General features: G+C 37.7%; 2 protein-coding genes and 1 long non-coding RNA gene across 5 annotated transcripts in view; all 3 read right to left on the reverse strand.

Moving 5' to 3' along the window:
* Positions 1 to 2,617, reverse strand: part of LOC106632559 — a 3,544-nt gene extending 927 nt beyond the window's left edge. The window contains exons 1-2 of the mRNA XM_014330609.2: positions 2,101 to 2,617; positions 1,283 to 1,981 (exon numbers count right to left, since the gene is read on the reverse strand). Coding sequence (XP_014186095.2) covers positions 1,283 to 1,981; positions 2,101 to 2,155 — 754 coding nt within the window. The 5' untranslated portion in view covers positions 2,156 to 2,617. The remainder of the gene's footprint in view (positions 1 to 1,282; positions 1,982 to 2,100) is intronic.
* A 1,595-nt stretch (positions 2,618 to 4,212) lies between these two features.
* Positions 4,213 to 19,191, reverse strand: LOC121812883 (immunoglobulin kappa light chain-like). Of its 3 annotated transcripts, XM_042216024.1 has the most exons (6): positions 18,824 to 19,191; positions 18,287 to 18,706; positions 5,422 to 5,703; positions 5,184 to 5,300; positions 5,052 to 5,095; positions 4,213 to 4,942 (listed from the first exon to the last, which is right to left on the reverse strand). In XM_042216024.1, the coding sequence occupies exons 1-6, from the start codon at positions 18,921 to 18,923 to the stop codon at positions 4,826 to 4,828; spliced, it is 1,080 nt and encodes a 359-aa protein (XP_042071958.1). In that variant the 5' UTR covers positions 18,924 to 19,191; the 3' UTR covers positions 4,213 to 4,825. The 3 variants fall into 3 exon arrangements, with proteins under 3 accessions (XP_042071958.1, XP_042071960.1, XP_042071959.1); XM_042216026.1 differs by lacking the exon at positions 5,184 to 5,300 and having other exon boundaries at positions 18,824 to 19,190; XM_042216025.1 differs by lacking the exons at positions 4,213 to 4,942; positions 5,052 to 5,095; positions 5,184 to 5,300; positions 5,422 to 5,703 and adding exons at positions 16,441 to 17,561; positions 17,648 to 17,691; positions 17,785 to 17,907 and having other exon boundaries at positions 18,005 to 18,706; positions 18,824 to 19,182.
* On the reverse strand, positions 9,554 to 10,604 carry LOC121812884. Its single transcript, XR_006053381.1, has 3 exons — positions 10,383 to 10,604; positions 10,246 to 10,289; positions 9,554 to 10,159 (listed from the first exon to the last, which is right to left on the reverse strand). It is a non-coding gene; the product is annotated as an uncharacterized LOC121812884 (long non-coding RNA).
* Positions 19,192 to 19,992: the final 801 nt, after the last annotated feature.

The raw sequence follows: 19,992 nt of genomic DNA on the forward strand, positions 1-19,992 counted from the left end.
CTAGAAAGATAGTGACCGACTCTAGACAACAGAGGACAGATATTTATCAGAGCCTGTGTTTATCCTGGGACAGGACGTTAGTACACAGTTGTGTTCATAAATGGTAAATGGCCTGTATTTATATAGCGCTTTACTAGTCCCTAAGGACCCCAAAGCACTTTACACAACCAGTCATCCACACATTCACACACTGGTGATGGCAAGCTACATTGTAGCCACAACCACCCTGGGGCACGCTGACAGAGGCGAGGCTGCCGGACACTGGCGCCACCGGGCCCTCTAACCACCACCAGAAGGCAACGGGTGAAGTGTCTTGCCCAAGGATGCAAAGACCGAGACTGTCCAAGCCGGGGCTTGAACCAGCAACCTTATGATTACAAAGCAAACTTCCAACTCTTGAGCCACGATCGCCCACTAAACAGAGTGATTCTTATAGAGCACTTTTATACTCTCCAGGACCACTCTATACAACATGCCTCATACAGACAAGCACGTTTTTTTCTGTTTAAGTGTTTTCGAATTTCTGTAACACACTCACTCATTGACACATCAGAGAGCAGTTTGGGGTTAGTGTGTTACATGTAGACTGAAGCAGCCAGGGACTGAACCACTCATACACCCACCTCATACAACACAAACTGTGCCATAGACAAACAGATGTCGACCATGTCTGGTAATACTGATGACACTATTTTTTTTATTATGGGTCAATGTCTGCTGTAAGTAGCGGACAGAGATTAACAATACTGCATGGACATTTTTAAACGTATTTATTGTTAAACAATTCTACCTAATAACATGCGACCATTTAAATTTACCATTTTAAAGTGTGCTGGATAATAAGCGTATTTGTCTGTACTGTTAGAAAGGCTGTCTCCCTCCTTATGTCAGCATTATAACAGCGTTGTCTAGCCTTATTTGTGTCTTAATCAGTTAAGTTATAAAGCAAAAGGTCATTAAGCTAGGCACCTAATACGTATTTACTTGTAAATGTCTGAACAATATGTTTAAAGGTTTTCCCATGATTATTTTTATGTTGGCTGGAAAGAAAATATTTTTATTTTCCGCTGTAAGTGCAGCTTAGTGCAAGTTACTACAACTTCTGCATGAATGTCCATTTCATGCTTTGGAGAGGCAAAGTGGGAAATGCTTTACAAAGCAAAAGGTCATTAAGATAAGCAGTTAATATGTATTTACATGGTGGACTGGCCTGCCTTTACACACTTTGACATGATAGTGAGTTGCTTGTTCAGATAATAGAACCTTTCCCAAAATTACTTACCCTCAACATTCAGCTTGGTCCCATTACCAAACAGTAAGCGTCCACATAAAGCAACAGCGCAGTAGTAGGACCCAACATGAGAGACATTCAAGTTCTTCATTGGCAGGCTGTACACACAGGTGTGTGCTTGTGCCTCTGATTTCTTCTTGCACTCATCATTCCTGCCTCCATGGGTGTATATGAGCCCTGGATGAGATTCTTCGGAGTCTTTGAACCAGTAAACCTTGTGGTCTTCATCACAGGTCCCAGTGCGGACTGTACAGTTCAGAGTCACAGAGCCTCCTGGCTGGATGGTCTCAGATAGTGATTGTAGGACAAAAGTCTGGATGTCCAAACTGGAACCTTTTACATTGAGATATGTTTCTTTGGTAAACTCTAAAATAAAAGTAAAGCTTGTTGCGCAGTAGTAAGTAGCTGAATCTGAGACACGCAGATCTGTTATTTTCAAGTGATTTTTACTGATGCCAGTAACTAACGTAAAGCGTGGATTACTTTTGAATTCATTATAAAATATGCCATTTCCCTCATATCTGTAGTAGGTAGAGATGAGCCTTGGTTTTTGTCCCAGAGTTTGTTTGTACCAGTAAAGTCTTGCAGCTTCACCTTCGTAAGAACAGTGCAGAGTTACTTCATCACCAACATCAGCAGAAACAAAATCAGTCTCTTGATGAAGAGATGAGTGCGGTTCAGCTGGCTGAGCTGAAACAAGATACAAGACAACGCACACACATTTCTTTCGTTGCATATATATTTAGTGCAGTGGACATCTGAAACCTAATTGAGAAATGACATCTCAAAACAGCAAAATTAGAACTCACCTATTATTCCTACGCACACACGTATCAGATAAACTACAAATATTAAATGTGTCATTATGGTAAAATAATTTTTCTGCTCTTCAAAGAGGAAATTTCATGTGTCCGGCCAACCACAGAATATGTGTAATGTCCCGTAAAGGAAACATGCTCATCGCTGTCATGTTTAGCGCTTGAAAAATGAAAAACCACAGACATCCTTGGTTGTGCAACGTTGTGGACGTAAAATGGGTCGTGCTTTCTTTGAAGATTTGCTTCAGTTTCCATTTAGAGAAAGAAAACTACGACGCTCATCTTGTTTGTTTCAGATGTGACACTGTGTGGCACTAACATTAAAGTGGTCCTGTCATTACTAATTTAAAACTCAACTCTATCTATCTTCTATTCTTTGACTCACATAAAATAGTTGGTTATTTTGACCACCTGGGATTAGTTTAAAAAAGTTGGGGCGCTGCCGTGGTTTAAACTCGGCCTCCCTATTGGTCTTTCTTCCCGTGCCTAACTCATACTTTGCCTTCTGCAGCAGGCTTCTCCCTGTAATGATAAGAGCATTAATGGTGTCCTGCGTCAGGACACCATCACCCCATATTTGTGGTGATGGTGGGCAGGCTGTGAGACAAAGCTGTGTGAAAGGTACAGCCACGTTGCTCGGTGATAGCATAATAGCATGTTTTAGCTAGCTGAAATGTATTGTTTGGGGGCAAATACGATAGTGTTAAAAAATGCTTATATATGAATATTCAGTCCAATACACATAAAACTATGTTGAGATCGTGAAATGTTGGCATAGAACTATGGCGCAACTCGAAGCCTGAAAACGTCCCACAAAAACTGAGCAAACAGGGTTTTTTTAACCTTTTTTTTAAACTGTGCTGCAATTAATTACTGCACAACTAATTTTGACTGCATCTCCACACAGGATATGCTTACGAAGATGGAATATGGGGGCGAGCAGAAGTACGTTAAAGTTCCACAAAGTGATGAATGGAGGACATGCATATTGTATTGAAGAAAAGAGTAATGAACATGCTGTTATTTGCATTGACCAGCACACCTATGTCAGACCCTTTGATAAACAATATTCCAATGAGAGCATGTACACTGTTCCATGTTTTAGAAATGTTTGAAAATTGCGGTTCACAGTTCAAAATAAATGTTTTTCAGAAAAACATTGGCTCTTTTTAATAAATGTGTATTTCCCAAGGAATTTCTGAAAGTTCAGAAGAGTAAAATTTAAACCTTTTAGAATTAATTAGAAGATAACTCTTATGTAGTTAAAATAAAATACTCTGTGAGACTTGATATCTAAACTCTTAACACCTAGTTAGCATTAATAAGTGTTAAATTATCAACTCCAGACAGATTTGGTATTTAACACTAAATCTGAGTTAAGATACCAACTCTCCAAAAAGAGTTAAATTCACACTCTTTGGTGTGGACCTATATAGACACTTTAATAGTGTTGAAATCAAATCTGACAGTGTTTTTGCTGTGTACCAGGTACTTTTTTAGTACATGCTCGCCCGGGGTTTCCAAGAGTCTGACTAAAAGCCACAGACTGAGCAGCATTTATATTGTTGTGTCAACCGTTACCTTTGTGGTAGTGTTCCCATCACATATTAATTACGATGTCGGACTTGGTAATCTAGAGCAGAATGATCAAAATTTGACAGTTTCAGGCCTGAGCAGAAGAGCCGAGGAGGTGAAGCTGTCGACTGAGGCAGAACGGCGTGCATTGCAGAAGAGAAGCTGCCGGGTTAATAGTCAGGCAGATGTGGATGAGATGATAAACCCTGACTGTCGTCGTTTTATAATAATCATTTAACATTTTAAAACCAGCTGTAAGGTCAGTTTTAAAATAAAGCCACAAATTCCACAAATTATTCAAAATCAATTTCGAACTTTTCATAATGTTCTTCTGCAAAAATAACATCTTCAGATGTGTTAGCTGTGGTGTTTGTATACCGTTTATTTATTCTATTCTAATTTTAATTTTACGATCTATAATAGAATGATCAAAATCAGTGATAAAACTAACAAGACCTCCAAATACTTAAGTACTTTTTTGTCAAATATTATTATACTCATACTTATACAAATATTATCATTATTATTATAAATAAGTATAAAACTTGTGGAAATCAACAACTTAATGTTGGTTGCTCAGATCGACACTTTAATAGAAACTGTTTGTCTTTGACATGAACTGTAATGATATTCTGTACAACTTGATACAACTCTAACTGAACACTCAAAGCACTTTACTCAACTTGCCTTATTCACACATTTACACAATGTAAATGCTTTCTATTTAACATTCACACACATTCATACTTCAGTGAATGCATTGGGGAGCAACTTGGCATTAGTATCTTGCCCAAGAGTATTTGTTACATATATTTATGTATGTAGCAAATACTGGATATTGACATAACAAATTTCATATTAAAATGATACCGTTTTAGTATGTCAATAATTTATCAGTCAATTAGGAAATATAGACTCTGTGAATAAAAAAAGAAAACAAGCATTTAATGTTCGGACATTCAGCAAATATTGCTATGTTATAATCAACGTTTCAGTTGTAATTTATATTAGCAATAAATGAGAAAAAGAAGAGAAATACAGCAACCAATGTACTTTTAAACTAGTCATATTTGAGACAAAAGTACACATGATACTGCTACGCTTAAGCCCTATTACACAGAAGTAAACATGTAAAGTTTTATTATTTGATACTAGAATACAGACATTTATCCTCTGGATTCTCTCTTTTTCTTGTAGATCTGCTGGTCTTTTTTACCCTCAAAGCAGCATAATGAAGGGTTTCTTCAGGTTCACAATTCTGATAATGAAATAAATCCACAAATCACAATATGGCACATGTTATAAAATTTTAAAAATGACAGATATTTGTCATAATAACAAAATGATTTAGAATTGTATTATTCTACCTCTGTGTTTGTTATAGAGGAAGCTGAAAATTTTGCATTAGACCCTGAAACAAACACACAGACACACGAATCATATTTCAACCATACTGGATGGTAATTTTATATAAACAATATATGAACAGCAACATTTACCTGTACACTGCCGTCTGCTTGTACCATAAATTAAGAAAGCCAGTATAAAGATCAGGATTGTGGTGAATGCCAAGGCAGCAATTAAGAAATACACAGAGAGAAGAAAAGTCTCCTGAGCTGCAGTAACAAATATGACAATAAGATATTATGTTAGCAGCTTTTCCAATTTGTAATAACATTTTAATTGTAAACAGAACTATTCATCAGTAAAAGAAATGTGTGCTAAGCTTCTACTCACACCCAAAATCCAGCTCGGTCCCATTTCCAAAAAGCATGTATCCACACGAGGCAACAGCACAGTAGTAGATCCCAGCATGAGAAACATCCAGGTTCTTCATTGGCAGGCTGTACACACAGGTGTTTGTGTGTGTCTTTGGTTTCCTCTCACACTCATCATTCCTGCCTCCATGGCTGTAAATGAGTCCTGAATGAGACTCTTCAGAGTTTCTGAACCAGTAAACACTGTGTTCTTCATCACAGGTCCCAGTGTGTACTGTACAGTTCAGAGTCACAGAGCCTCCTGGTTGGATGGTCTTAGATGCTTCCCCACATACATGTTTTAAAACAAAGTTTAAACTTGAAAATCGTTTCATCCCTTTTTTCATCACTACTTCAATTAGATTTGTCTTTAGCACATTCTCACATGAACATTCATTTTAGCATAATTCCTTTTCAACTAAATCACAGAGGAATTCATTCTATTACTTTTTCTCCTTACAACTCTGTTTGACTTCAGCCTCTTGATGCCACCTTTGATTTGTATTCAAAGTGTAGTCGCCTTCACTGTTCAGGGTCATTTACCTTGTTGTAGTAAAGCTGTCCCTCTGCAGCATGAAATAATTGTGTACATGGGGGAAATGACAGTTTGTGCTTTAGATTATAAGGAGAAAAAAAGATTTCTAAAAACTGTGTTGATATGTAATACACAACATAACACACAAAAAGAAAGACGGCATGGTGAAAGATGTTTTATGCTGCATTTGAACTCACAACTATCAACATACAAGAGAGAACAGAGTGTGTCAAATCTGCCATTAAGCCAATAGACAGTACAAAATTTTGAAAATCTGAATAGAGACACACAGCACACAATTGAGCCAGTCGCTTTGAAGTATGAATGTCGGTGAAAAAGAAGTAAAATGTCAGACAACAATACTGGGACTGTTGCAAATCCCAGCCCAATCACTTTCTATCCCACCTTCGATGAGTCTGTCAGTTTCATTGCAGTGTGCTTTACTGATCTTCGTGCAGTCACTGGTTATTGGTGGGATTGTTACACTGCAGCAATTCGTGGATATTTGGATGTTAGTCTGTTCTTCTTATTCGATACTGACATTATTACTGTAGTCCAATATTTTTTTGGCCCACCTTCTGTGAGTCAGTCAGCTTCTATTCTGTGTGCTTTACATTTATGTGCTCTTCTTCTTCCTCATCCTCATCTCACTCTGGTCCCTCAGAGAGCCACCCAAGCCTTCATCTTTATATCTGAGATGACAGCATAGCTACAGTCTTTCAGTTGTGGTGAGAATGTTAATGGAAGCCAACATCTGGAGTTTACTTCCCAGCCAAATGCCATTCTGTTTGTAGGTATTGGCTATAGCTATTATTAATGGACTACACTTAATTGTGAACAACAACAACAATGATAATAATAGTAATAATGATGTGGGAAGTATTTGCAAATCCCAAACACAGATTTCCCACAGCTGTTTTAAATGCACAGACTAGATAACAATAAGCAAACATTTTGTTTTCTCTAACTAATGTTACTAGTGATGGTAAATTTGATTCTTTTTACTGAATCGAGTTTTAATGAGTCACTCACCAAAGTGAATCGGGTTTTTTGAGTCATTTGATTCACTGAGTCAGTTGACCAGAGAGTGCAAAAAATTTACATTTTCACTCAAACTTAATTTGTTTCTCTTTTCATGTAAATCCCACTGCTAAGATGAATGATTCTAAAAAAAAAACAACTATTTTATAGAGCAAAAAAGAGCAAAAACATTTCTAAAATTAAGCAATTTCCTATCAAAATTGCTTAATAAACATTTATTTTGTTTATTTTTATTTTATTAGTATTTTCCTTAAATGTGTTAAATATATATTTTCTCATCTAAATGTCCACTGAGCTGTGAGCCAGGGGGCGGTAATGCGCCTTAACATTGGTTGCCAACCAAGAAGAAGAAGAAGCTGTGAGCCAGGAGGGAGGGGGTGAGTGAGTGAGTGATTCGTTCGCTCTATGATTCAGCACAGGAGGGAGGGGGTGAGCGAGTCCTGAGTGATTCGCTTACGCTTACGATTCAGCACAGGAGGGAGGGGGTGAGCGAGTCCTGAGTGATTTGCTTACGCTTACGATTCAACACAGGAAGGGAGGGGGTTGTCACTACCCGATCCGTACCGGAAACCCGATCGGTACCCCGCATGCGCGAAAGGTTTCTACTTCCGGTCGTAGCGTTTTACGATAGTTATGGGTCAGAGTATCTGTTAAGATGTTAAGAATAACAAGTATATCTTAAAATGTTTGCAATAATGAAGCATTTCAGTACAATGTAGACAAAAACGAAAAATAAAAAGAAAGTTACGGATCAGGACTCTCCGATCCTTACTGCGCATGTGTAAAGTCGGACCGTACAAATCGGGTCTACCCGATCCGTACCGCGCATGTGCAGATGTTTTCTTCTTCTTCTGTTCGTTTAATGGCAGTTTACTCCCCAGTGTACGAGGATACTGCCACCTGCTGACCGAGCGAATGAACCCTATTGTAAACTGAATTGGCGTCATTACAAACGTGTGTTAAATTTGATTTAGTGATAGTCGAGTGTGTTTATGCTTGTCTGTGTGGAGAGGATTGACTGGAATAGTGATGATGATGTCCGCTATCACTGTCAATTGTCAGTAAACACTTAATCTGGCTGATGAATCTTCACGTGACACATTGCTAAGTCAATATTATTAAGTCTGTAATTAGGCGCCATTCTTCTTATTTTACGGCGCTGTTGTTCAATCGGGGGACGCTCTCTGTTGAGGAGAAAAGCATGAATTTGTTTGTATACGGAGGTGTCCATTGTTTAAATGTCCCGGGCAGTCGAAAAGGAGGCAGAGCTGTTGAGAAATGCTAGGAGCTAACTGGGCGCTAACCGTATCATTCAAATATATTGAATGTCGCAATGTTGGCAAAGAGAGGAAGTGACGTAAGATTTGCGCATGCGGGGTACCGATCGGGTTTCCGGTACGGATCGGGTAGTGACAAGGTGAGTAGCTCAAATGTGCTGTTAGCATGTTAGCAGAGCGATGCTACTGTGAACCGAGGAGCTATTTTCTTGATGTGAGCTTCTACTCAGGGTTTTTTCTTCCAGTTCAGAGCAGAAATGCTTTTGTTAAGAAACTGGCTGTTGTTCCCCCCCACAATTTTAATTATAAGCTAGATATATTTCTACTAAGCGAATTAGTTTGCTAACAGAAACAGGGATGAGTCAGTGAGTCAGTTGGGCTTGTGAATCATGATTCACGAGTCAGTAAAGTGATTCTCGAGTATTGAACGATTCGTTCACGAATCGAACATCACTATGTTGAACTGATATTGGTTATTATAGATGGTAGTTAAAAAGGTTTTGTTTAATAAATCACAGCATTTCTAGAATGTTCTCTCCAACTTTAGGTAAAATATAATTAAACCATTATGGTTGTTATGTTTTTATATCTTATGAAAAAACAGAACATGAAATTGTTTGAACATAAATGTTTTTCTCTAAAAATGGGCATAAATTAAAAGTACCAAAGAAAATCAGTCTTTCACCTTTCATCTCAGGCAGCGCTGTCATACAGCTCCTCTCCTGTCAATCTTTTACATTTCTACCATCATTTGTCCATAGTCAGATTTGTTGATGAAATCTCCGCTATATTCATAGTGATACATTCAAAATTGACTGTAATGACTGAGGTCAGCAGCTTTTTTCTTGTGGTTTGTGCATGTTCATTGTGCACAAACCGCTTGTCATTCAAGGTAAACTGATGGGACACCAGCATGCTAGGCAAGCTGGGAATGGCTCTTTTTCCAGTGTTTTTCGATCCATGATCTGTGCTTTGTGTTGCATTAGCATTAGCAACTGAGGCATCATCATAACAGATGAGTTTCTTCTTGCCAATCACCTTGGCCAACATGTCTGATGTAAACAAGCTGGAGGGTAAAAAAGTTGTTAGTACCTCCTTTAGTATGTTTGCAAAGGAAGCTGAGCGTGATGGAGAGGGGATGGCTGGTCTGACTGTGTCCAGTTTAATAAAACAGACATGTTAGATTAGCATCTATGAGAATGTCTGAATGTAATGTGTTTAACAAGCTTAATTTTTTATTTTGTCCCCTGTAGATTTTATCCATCACACACTGTTCAAACCATTTCATTCAGCTGATTTTGTTGTTATTTATATATTTTAATAAACTCAAAATCCAGGTCTGTGTTTCTGAGCTCATGAAAGCGGTCAGTGGTGGTTCGGCTGTAATCGCCATGCTTAGCTTTCTGTAAAAGTCACCACACACTAGGATTAATCATACATTTATTCATGTCAGACAGGGTATTTATACATTTTAATTGATCTGTAGCTCAAAATCTGTTGTATACATTTATGAGTCTTGTGAAGGCCTAGAATATAAACAGCACGTAAGGTTAAAGGCAGCTCTGAAGGCAAAAAGCTGTCTCCAACTGACAAGTGAGTGTATATCAGAAATCCACTTGTGTTCATTTTTTTTGAAAGGTTTGTTTAATAATTTTTTGACGCAAAACTCTACAGTCATCACAGATGTTTGAAAACTTTACCATGATATACTTTAAAATGAGAAAGCATGATCTCTTGTTCTGTTAAATACAGATGAAACATTAGTTTTACTAATTTACACTGAAGTAAACACATTCACTCCAGGTGTCATCCTCCTGTCTTCCTGTGTTGTTGATCTTGTTCGCCCTTAAAACACTTTCGTAGCCCTGGTAAAGAAAAGATGAAAATCACAAATGTGGTTAGTGGGGAAAAAACAACAACAAAATTTCCCATCAATCCAAGAAGACATTACCGTTTCATTTGTCATGGTGAGATCTGAAAATCTTCTGTGAGATTCTGGAAAGCCAAAGAATAGATTTGATGTCAAAGTAACATGAAATTCAGTGTATATGCATCTTGTATATATGCATACATTACAGCACAAGTTACCTGTGCAGAGACAGTGTTTTATCTTCTTCAAACTCATTGAGGAAATTAGAAATACAATCAGGATTGTATTGAATGCGACTGCTCCATGTAAGACATACGCCAAGAGAAGAGAGTCCAGCTTGTCTACATATTCAAACAGCAGGAGACATTACGGAGTTTTCAACTTTGTTAAAATATTGACTTCAAAGTGGGAGTAAAAACTTTTCTTAACTGTACTTACCCTCAAAGAAGTGTTGTTTGTACAACAAATAGCTCAGTGGTGAAGGACACTGCTGGCAGTACCAATTTCCTTCGCCACTGCCTGAACTTATAATCTTTACCCTTTTCTGTGTGCATGTTCTTACATGTTGTTATTGACATTTTTTTGTAACTAGTTCAAATCAAGACAGGAGGTTCATTGGGGAAAAAATGCATATTAAACAAAAAACACCTTGGATCAAATAAGAGCATAAGGAAACTTTCAGATAAGCATGTCTGAAGTGACTTTGGATTTGCACTAGTGGCTAAAAATAATGTATTTCTATCACCATCTTTACTATATACGAAAGTGATCAGTTCGCCACTCTTACATGTAACCTACATATCAAGGAAGTGTACAGTTTCTTTATTCTATTCATAAGTAAACTGAAGGTTATTTTTAAATGCATTTAAGAGATTTAGAATTTTTTTCAGTTATTCATTTCCTTGAAAAATGCAAAATATTTCACACTTTAACTTGCAATATTTTGTGTATCTTAAAACCAGCTTATTTTTAACAGGGTTAAAAATAAATCCATACTGGTTCCAGCAATATAAATCATATTTATCCACAGTTATTCATGATGACCAATTTTATCAATGTTTTTTTTCCGATCTTTGATGCATTTGTCAAATATTATATTAATTGACATTTCTCTAAAACAGTGAGTATAGTACTGCTAGATGTTAGGAGATGAGTCAAAGAAAGAAATTAGAACGAGGAACTGAAAAAGTGCCATTTGGGAAATGTCACTGTATGATCCAGTGGTTTTTTCTTTGTGCTATTTACTACACTGTAAAAAATATATATAATATAAAAATATGAAAGTATTTTACTGTGTATTTTACAGTTTTGTACTGTTTTTTTAGAATATCATTAAAATTACATAAAGAAACTGTGATTTTACATTTCAAATGTAAATTAACATAAAATCAAAAAACAATTTTCTTGTTTTTTAAACGTATTTGTCTGTACATATGCATATTTAGATTGTTAAAATACATTCACGAATGTATCATAATTTCACAAATATTTGTCCGTTATTTCAGAGATTGAAGTGTTAAATTCAAATGAAATGCTATGGAAAAATATATAACATGATTCTAACTGATGATTACATGATTGTAACTTTTTTTACATCAAATAATAATAATAATTATTGTTATTTAGGGCGATCGTGGCTCAAGAGTTGGCAGTTCATCTTGTAATCAGAAGGTTGCTGGTTCGAGCCCCGGCTCGGACCCTCTCGGTCGTTGTGTCCCTGGTCAAGACACTACTAGACCTACTGGTGATGGCCAGAGGGGCCGATGGCGTGATAGAGCCTCGCCTCTGTCCCAGGGCATGCAATCCATTATTATTTAAACCAACTGTTAACTGTATATTTCTGTACATTTAAGTATTATTATTCATATTGCCACATTCATTGACCTTGTTTATAGGTAATTTCATTGTTTGATCACATTAAATTGTTCCTAATTTAATGTTTAAAAGCACTTGAAAAAGGCAAAATCCCATGTAAAATTAGGGCAACAAACTGTATTGTCATTACTGAAAATAACCGTATTTTTATGAGAAAGTTATTTTCTGTTATTTTCTGGTATTATTTTGGCGCCCCAGCTGCCGGAATATTACTGTTTTTCTAGGATTTTTTTTTTTACAGTGTAGTGTAGATCTGCAGAACCAGCACCCCAATGCAACATGCCTGTGTCGGCTCTCTGTTTAAAGCATCCCATCCTCTGACCCTATGAGTACTAGCCAAGGCAATGCAGAGTTCAGATGGAACTGGTGTGGGTGAGAGGACTCGCCCAGTTCTCACTGCCTAGAAGTCCAGGTGTGTCTTCCCTGTTTCATCTGATAAGCCACACCCGTTAGCAGGAACTCCCCTCTCAGTCGTGGTCCTTGGAATTTGTGGGCTGATTTTAGAGGCCTGGATTTGTATGGCCATGGGACTGTTATTTTTAAAGGGCTGGTGTAGGATTCATAAGATTCACATTTTTACTTTTACTTGGAGCAAGCTTGGAGGAGAGAGCACTAGAGAGCACATCGTTCAATGTTAAACAAATAATCTAACAGGAAAGCAGGACTTTGTGGATATTTAGCCCTTCAGGAATACAGTGGGATCCCAAATCTTCACATAGTTGGGAAAGGCTGTGAGAAGCTTGGGAAGCTGCAATCCACCATGTAAGCAATGAAAGTACAAATTCTTCTCAGAAATACAATCCAAAACACCAATGATGATGATGAGCAGAGCCAAAGTCCAATTTGGAAATCCACCATCTGGGCAGCGAATGATCCCACTGGCATCTCTGCTGGAATTTCCAACTGCTCATCTTACAGAAGGCCCAGGGAACCGTTCAAGAATGTCTATGGGTGCTTTAATGTATGCTCTGTCAAGAGCCCACACACCTCTCCCCCTTATCTAGACAGACAATCACGTTGTTTACATGAAATCTTCCAGTGTCCAGCCAAACCCTATCATTCTCTCTCTATTTCCCCACATACATGTTTTAAAACAAAGTTTAAACTTGAAAATCATTTCATCCCTTTTTTCATCACTACTTCAATTAGATTTGTCTTTAGCACATTCTCACATGAACATTCATTTTAGCATAATTCCTTTTCAACTAAATCACAGAGGAATTCATTCTATTACTTTTTCTCCTTACAACTCTGTTTGACTTCAGCCTCTCTTGATGCCACCTTTGATTTGTATTCAAAGTGTAGTCGCCTTCACTGTTCAGGGTCATTTACCTTGTTGTAGTAAAGCTGTCCCTTTGCAGCATGAAATAATTGTGTACATGGGGGAAATGACAGTTTGTGCTTTAGATTATAAGGAGAAAAAAAAGATTTCTAAAAACTGTGTTGATATGTAATACACAACATAACACACAAAAAGAAAGACAGCATGGTGAAAGATGTTTTATGCTGCATTTGAACTCACAACTATCAACATACAAGAGAGAACAGAGTGTGTCAAATCTGCCATTAAGCCAATAGACAGTACAAAATTTTGAAAATCTGAATAGAGACACACAGCACACAATTGAGCCAGTCGCTTTGAAGTATGAATGGTCTGTTAGTCGGTGAAAAAGAAGTAAAATGTCAGACAACAATACTGGGACTGTTGCAAATCCCAGCCCAATCACTTTCTATCCCACCTTCGATGAGTCTGTCAGTTTCATTGCAGTGTGCTTTACTGATCTTCGTGCAGTCACTGGTTATTGGTGGGATTGTTACACTGCAGCAATTCGTGGATATTTGGATGTTAGTCTGTTCTTCTTATTCGATACTGACATTATTACTGTAGTCCAATATTTTTTTGGCCCACCTTCTGTGAGTCAGTCAGCTTCTATTCTGTGTGCTTTACATTTATGTGCTCTTCTTCTTCCTCATCCTCATCTCACTCTGGTCCCTCAGAGAGCCACCCAAGCCTTCATCTTTATATCTGAGATGACAGCATAGCTACAGTCTTTCAGTTGTGGTGAGAATGTTAATGGAAGCCAATATCTGGAGTTTACTTCCCAGCCAAATGCCATTCTGTTTGTAGGTATTGGCTATAGCTATTATTAATGGACTACACTTAATTGTGAACAACAACAACAATGATAATAATAGTAATAATGATGTGGGAAGTATTTGCAAATCCCAAACACAGATTTCCCACAGCTGTTTTAAATGCACAGACTAGATAACAATAAGCAAAATTTTGTTTTCTCTAACTAATGTACTAGTGATGGTAAATTTGATTCTTTTTACTGAATCGAGTTTTAATGAGTCACTCACCAAAGTGAATCGGGTTTTTTGAGTCATTTGATTCACTGAGTCAGTTGACCAGAGAGTGCAAAAAATTTACATTTTCACTCAAACTTAATTTGTTTCTCTTTTCATGTAAATCCCACTGCTAAGATGAATGATTCTAAAAAAAAAACAACTATTTTATAGAGCAAAAAAGAGCAAAAACATTTCTAAAATTAAGCAATTTCCTATCAAAATTGCTTAATAAACATTTATTTTGTTTATTTTTATTTTATTAGTATTTTCCTTAAATGTGTTAAATATATATTTTCTCATCTAAATGTCCACTGAGCTGTGAGCCAGGGGGCGGTAATGCGCCTTAACATTGGTTGCCAACCAAGAAGAAGAAGAAGCTGTGAGCCAGGAGGGAGGGGGTGAGTGAGTGAGTGATTCGTTCGCTCTATGATTCAGCACAGGAGGGAGGGGGTGAGCGAGTCCTGAGTGATTCGCTTACGCTTACGATTCAGCACAGGAGGGGAGGGGGTGAGCGAGTCCTGAGTGATTTGCTTACGCTTACGATTCAACACAGGAAGGAGGGGGTTGTCACTACCCGATCCGTACCGGAAACCCGATCGGTACCCCGCATGCGCGAAAGGTTTCTACTTCCGGTCGTAGCGTTTTACGATAGTTATGGGTCAGAGTATCTGTTAAGATGTTAAGAATAAAAGTATATCTTAAAATGTTTGCAATAATGAAGCATTTCAGTACAATGTAGACAAAAACGAAAAATAAAAAGAAAGTTACGGATCAGGACTCTCCCGATCCTTACTGCGCATGTGTAAAGTCGGACCGTACAAATCGGGTCTACCCGATCCGTACCGCGCATGTGCAGATGTTTTCTTCTTCTTCTGTTCGTTTAATGGCAGTTTACTCCCCAGTGTACGAGGATACTGCCACCTGCTGACCGAGCGAATGAACCCTATTGTAAACTGAATTGGCGTCATTACAAACGTGTGTTAAATTTGATTTAGTGATAGTCGAGTGTGTTTATGCTTGTCTGTGTGGAGAGGATTGACTGGAATAGTGATGATGATGTCCGCTATCACTGTCAATTGTCAGTAAACACTTAATCCGGCTGATGAATCTTCACGTGACACATTGCTAAGTCAATATTATTAAGTCTGTAATTAGGCGCCATTCTTCTTATTTTACGGCGCTGTTGTTCAATCGGGGGACGCTCTCTGTTGAGGAGAAAAGCATGAATTTGTTTGTATACGGAGGTGTCCATTGTTTAAATGTCCCGGGCAGTCGAAAAGGAGGCAGAGCTGTTGAGAAATGCTAGGAGCTAACTGGGCGCTAACCGTATCATTCAAATATATTGAATGTCGCAATGTTGGCAAAGAGAGGAAGTGACGTAAGATTTGCGCATGCGGGGTACCGATCGGGTTTCCGGTACGGATCGGGTAGTGACAAGGTGAGTAGCTCAAATGTGCTGTTAGCATGTTAGCAGAGCGATGCTACTGTGAACCGAGGAGCTATTTTCTTGATGTGAGCTTCTACTCAGGGTTTTTTCTTCCAGTTCAGAGCAGAAATGCTTTTGTTAAGAAACTGGCTGTTGTTCCCCCCCACAATTTTAATTATAAGCTAGATATATTTCTACTATGCGAATTAGTTTGCTAACCGAAACAGGGATGAGTCAGTGAGTCAGTTGGGCTTGTGAATCATGATTCACGAGTCAGTAAAGTGATTCTCGAGTATTGAACGATTCGTTCACGAATCGAACATCACTATGTTGAACTGATATTGGTTATTATAGATGGTAGTTAAAAAGGTTTTGTTTAATAAATCACAGCATTTCTAGAATGTTCTCTCCAACTTTAGGTAAAATATAATTAAACCATTATGGTTGTTATGTTTTTATATCTTATGAAAAAACAGAACATGAAATTGTTTGAACATAAATGTTTTTCTCTAAAAATGGGCATAAATTAACAGTACCAAAGAAAATCAGTCTTTCACCTTTCACCTTTCATCTCAGGCAGCGCTGTCATACAGCTCCTCTCCTGTCAATCTTTTACATTTCTACCATCATTTGTCCATAGTCAGATTTGTTGATGAAATCTCCGCTATATTCATAGTGATACATTCAAAATTGACTGTAATGACTGAGGTCAGCAGCTTTTTTCTTGTGGTTTGTGCATGTTCATTGTGCACAAACCGCTTGTCATTCAAGGTAAACTGATGGGACACCAGCATGCTAGGCAAGCTGGGAATGGCTCTTTTTCCAGTGTTTTTCGATCCATGATCTGTGCTTTGTGTTGCATTAGCATTAGCAACTGAGGCATCATCATAACAGATGAGTTTCTTCTTGCCAATCACCTTGGCCAACATGTCTGATGTAAAGAAGCTGGAGGGTAAAAAAGTTGTTAGTACCTCCTTTAGTATGTTTGCAAAGGAAGCTGAGCGTGATGGAGAGGGGATGGCTGGTCTGACTGTGTCCAGTTTAATAAAACAGACACGTTAGATTAGCATCTATGAGAATGTCTGAATGTAATGTGTTTAACAAGCTTAATTTTTTATTTTGTCCCCTGTAGATTTTATCCATCACACACTGTTCAAACCATTTCATTCAGCTGATTTTGTTGTTATTTATATATTTTAATAAACTCAAAATCCAGGTCTGTGTTTCTGAGCTCATGAAAGCGGTCAGTGGTGGTTCGGCTGTAATCGTCATGCTTAGCTTTCTGTAAAAGTCACCACACACTAGGATTAATCATACATTTATTCATGTCAGACAGGGTATTTATACATTTTAATTGATCTGTAGCTCAAAATCTGTTGTATACATTTATGAGTCTTGTGAAGGCCTAGAATATAAACAGCATGTAAGGTTAAAGGCAGCTCTGAAGGCAAAAAGCTGTCTCCAACTGACAAGTGAGTGTATATCAGAAATCCACTTGTGTTCATTTTTTTTGAAAGGTTTGTTTAATAATTTTTTGATGCAAAACTCTACAGTCATCACAGATGTTTGAAAACTTTACCATGATATACTTTAAAATGAGAAAGCATGATCTCTTGTTCTGTTAAATACAGATGAAACATTAGTTTTACTAATTTACACTGAAGTAAACACATTCACTCCAGGTGTCATCCTCCTGTCTTCCTGTGTTGTTGATCTTGTTCGCCCTTAAAACACTTTCGTAGCCCTGGTAAAGAAAAGATGAAAATCACAAATGTGGTTAGTGGGGAAAAAACAACAACACAATTTCCCATCAATCCAAGAAGACATTACCGTTTCATTTGTCATGGTGAGATCTGAAAATCTTCTGTGAGATTCTGGAAAGCCAAAGAATAGATTTGATGTCAAAGTAACATGAAATTCAGTGTATATGCATCTTGTATATATGCATACATTACAGCACAAGTTACCTGTGCAGAGACAGTGTTTTATCTTCTTCAAACTCATTGAGGAAATTAGAAATACAATCAGGATTGTATTGAATGCGACTGCTCCATGTAAGACATACGCCAAGAGAAGAGAGTCCAGCTTGTCTACATATTCAAACAGCAGGAGACATTACGGAGTTTTCAACTTTGTTAAAATATTGACTTCAAAGTGGGAGTAAAAACTTTTCTTAACTGTACTTACCCTCAAAGTCCAGCTTGGTCCCGTTTCCAAAAAGCATGTATCCACACGAGGCAACAGCACAGTAGTAGATCCCAGCATGAGAAACATCCAGGTTCTTCATTGGCAGGCTGTACACACAGGTGTTTGTGTGTGTCTTTGGTTTCCTCTCACACTCATCATTCCTGCCTCCATGGCTGTAAATGAGTCCTGAATGAGACTCTTCTGAGTCTCTGAACCAGTAAACACGGTGTTCTTCATCACAGGTCCCAGTGTGTACTGTACAGTTCAGAGTCACAGAGCCTCCTGGTTGGATGGTCTTAGATGCAGACTGCTGAATTAAAGGCCGGCTGTTCAAACCTGAACCTTTAACACTCACAGTGATTCCTTCTGCAAATTCAAAACTTACCGAAAAGCTACTCGCGCAGAAATAGGTAGCTGAGTCCGAAACCTGCACATCTGTGATCATCAAATGGTTTTGAGCTTTTTCAGTAGACAGTGTGAAGCGTGGATTGTTCTCACATTCATCATAGAAAGTGCCATTTTTATCATACGAATAGAAGCTAGAAATGAGTCTTGGCTTCTCGCCTAGGGTTTGCTTATACCAGTAAAACCTTGCTACCACTTCACCTTCATAGAAACACTGCAAAGTTACACTCTCCCCGACATTAGTGGATATAAAAACTCTGTCTTGACGAACAGATGAGAGTTGATGACTCTTCTGAGCTGAAATGATAGAAGGAAAAAAGCAAAGACAACTGATTTAGAAACACGTAGGAACATCACTGACAGTGACCTTGATCTCTAAAAGATAAACGTTACTGAGGAAAAAACACAACTCACCCATTTCCCCAAAGAACAAAAGCATCAAATAGAAAACAGATGGTGGAGATATCATCATGTTCAAATCCGTGACTTGAATGGAAAGAATCTTTCTGTTCATAGTGTCTTCAGGGGCAAGACTGTATTTGATTGGCTGATTTAAAGTCACACTGTATGCAAAGAAAGAGCTTCACATTCACAGCATAGTGTCAAAACGTGATGAGAGATTCACATTGAGAACAAAGTGTGTGACCTGAGCGGCGCATAGTGCATGAAGGTTGCTAATGCTCTACGTAATCAAGAAGAGTTTCAATCCTCGTCTAGCATTAATGCTGACAGAACAAATGCGTACTGGGAGTTTTGTGGCATGTATTTCCATGGATGAGCAGCTCCTGCAGCAATGTTTAGTTGGCCCCATATTTGAATCCATATAGTGCATTTAAACTGTTAGCAGTCGGACGTACCGCCCACGGGACATTGGATGGTTTAGGGGACTAATAGGACTGCTAAGGGGATAAAGCAATATCAAGTCCTAAATCTGAATGTTAATATGGTAAAAGTAATGAGAAAGATTGTAGAAGATTACAGTTCTAAAACACAATGTCAAAAATTTATTACATTCATGTTCTCAAACATTGTGTTTAGCAGCTTTATGAAAACAGTGTTAAATGGAAATATTTTTTATTTAACTGTATTTTTACATTTCTTTTAATAATTCCACTTTTGAAATGTAAACAAAAACATCAAACAAGCAAAAACAGAGCAGAACAAAACTGCTCACCAGGCTTAATAGAATAAAATGCACATGTTCAATAGCTGATCACATACGACATACACCAACGCCAGTATAATCAGTGCCCAATGTAACCATGTAAAAAAAAAAAAATCCTAAATTTGGGAAGGTTCTATTTTCATCTATGTAAAAATACAGGTCATGTATAACAGTAATACCTTCAACTCATCCATGAACTTTTGTAGTGAAAAATTATCATCCTTTTTAAATATATTTTCCAATGCAAATGGATTTAAGTCATGACTATGAAACACTGCCCGATGCAGATTCTCTGCACACATAACAGTGATTTATATTAGATTTTCTTAGTGTACAGACTGCGATCAGTCGATCTGGGCTCCTGCTGCTCTGACATTTACTGCTCTTTGTGAATATACATAACTGAATTTCACAAGAT

Source organism: Haplochromis burtoni, unplaced genomic scaffold (assembly GCF_018398535.1).
Source record: "Haplochromis burtoni strain Fernald_Lab_line unplaced genomic scaffold, NCSU_Asbu1 Contig_900, whole genome shotgun sequence".
Taxonomy (NCBI): Eukaryota; Metazoa; Chordata; class Actinopteri; order Cichliformes; family Cichlidae; genus Haplochromis; species Haplochromis burtoni.

Coding starts and splice junctions, on each gene's coding strand:
- LOC121812883 (XM_042216024.1), bottom strand. CDS start 18,923: ATGAACAGAAAGATTCTTTCCATTCAAGTCACGGATTTGAACATGATG. Junction 5,704..18,286: donor ATCTAAGACCATCCAACCAG/GAGGCTCTGTGA, acceptor CCATCCAACCAG/GAGGCTCTGTGACTCTGAAC. Junction 5,096..5,183: donor AAGCAGACGGCAGTGTACAG/GTAAATGTTGCT, acceptor TGTTTGTTTCAG/GGTCTAATGCAAAATTTTCA.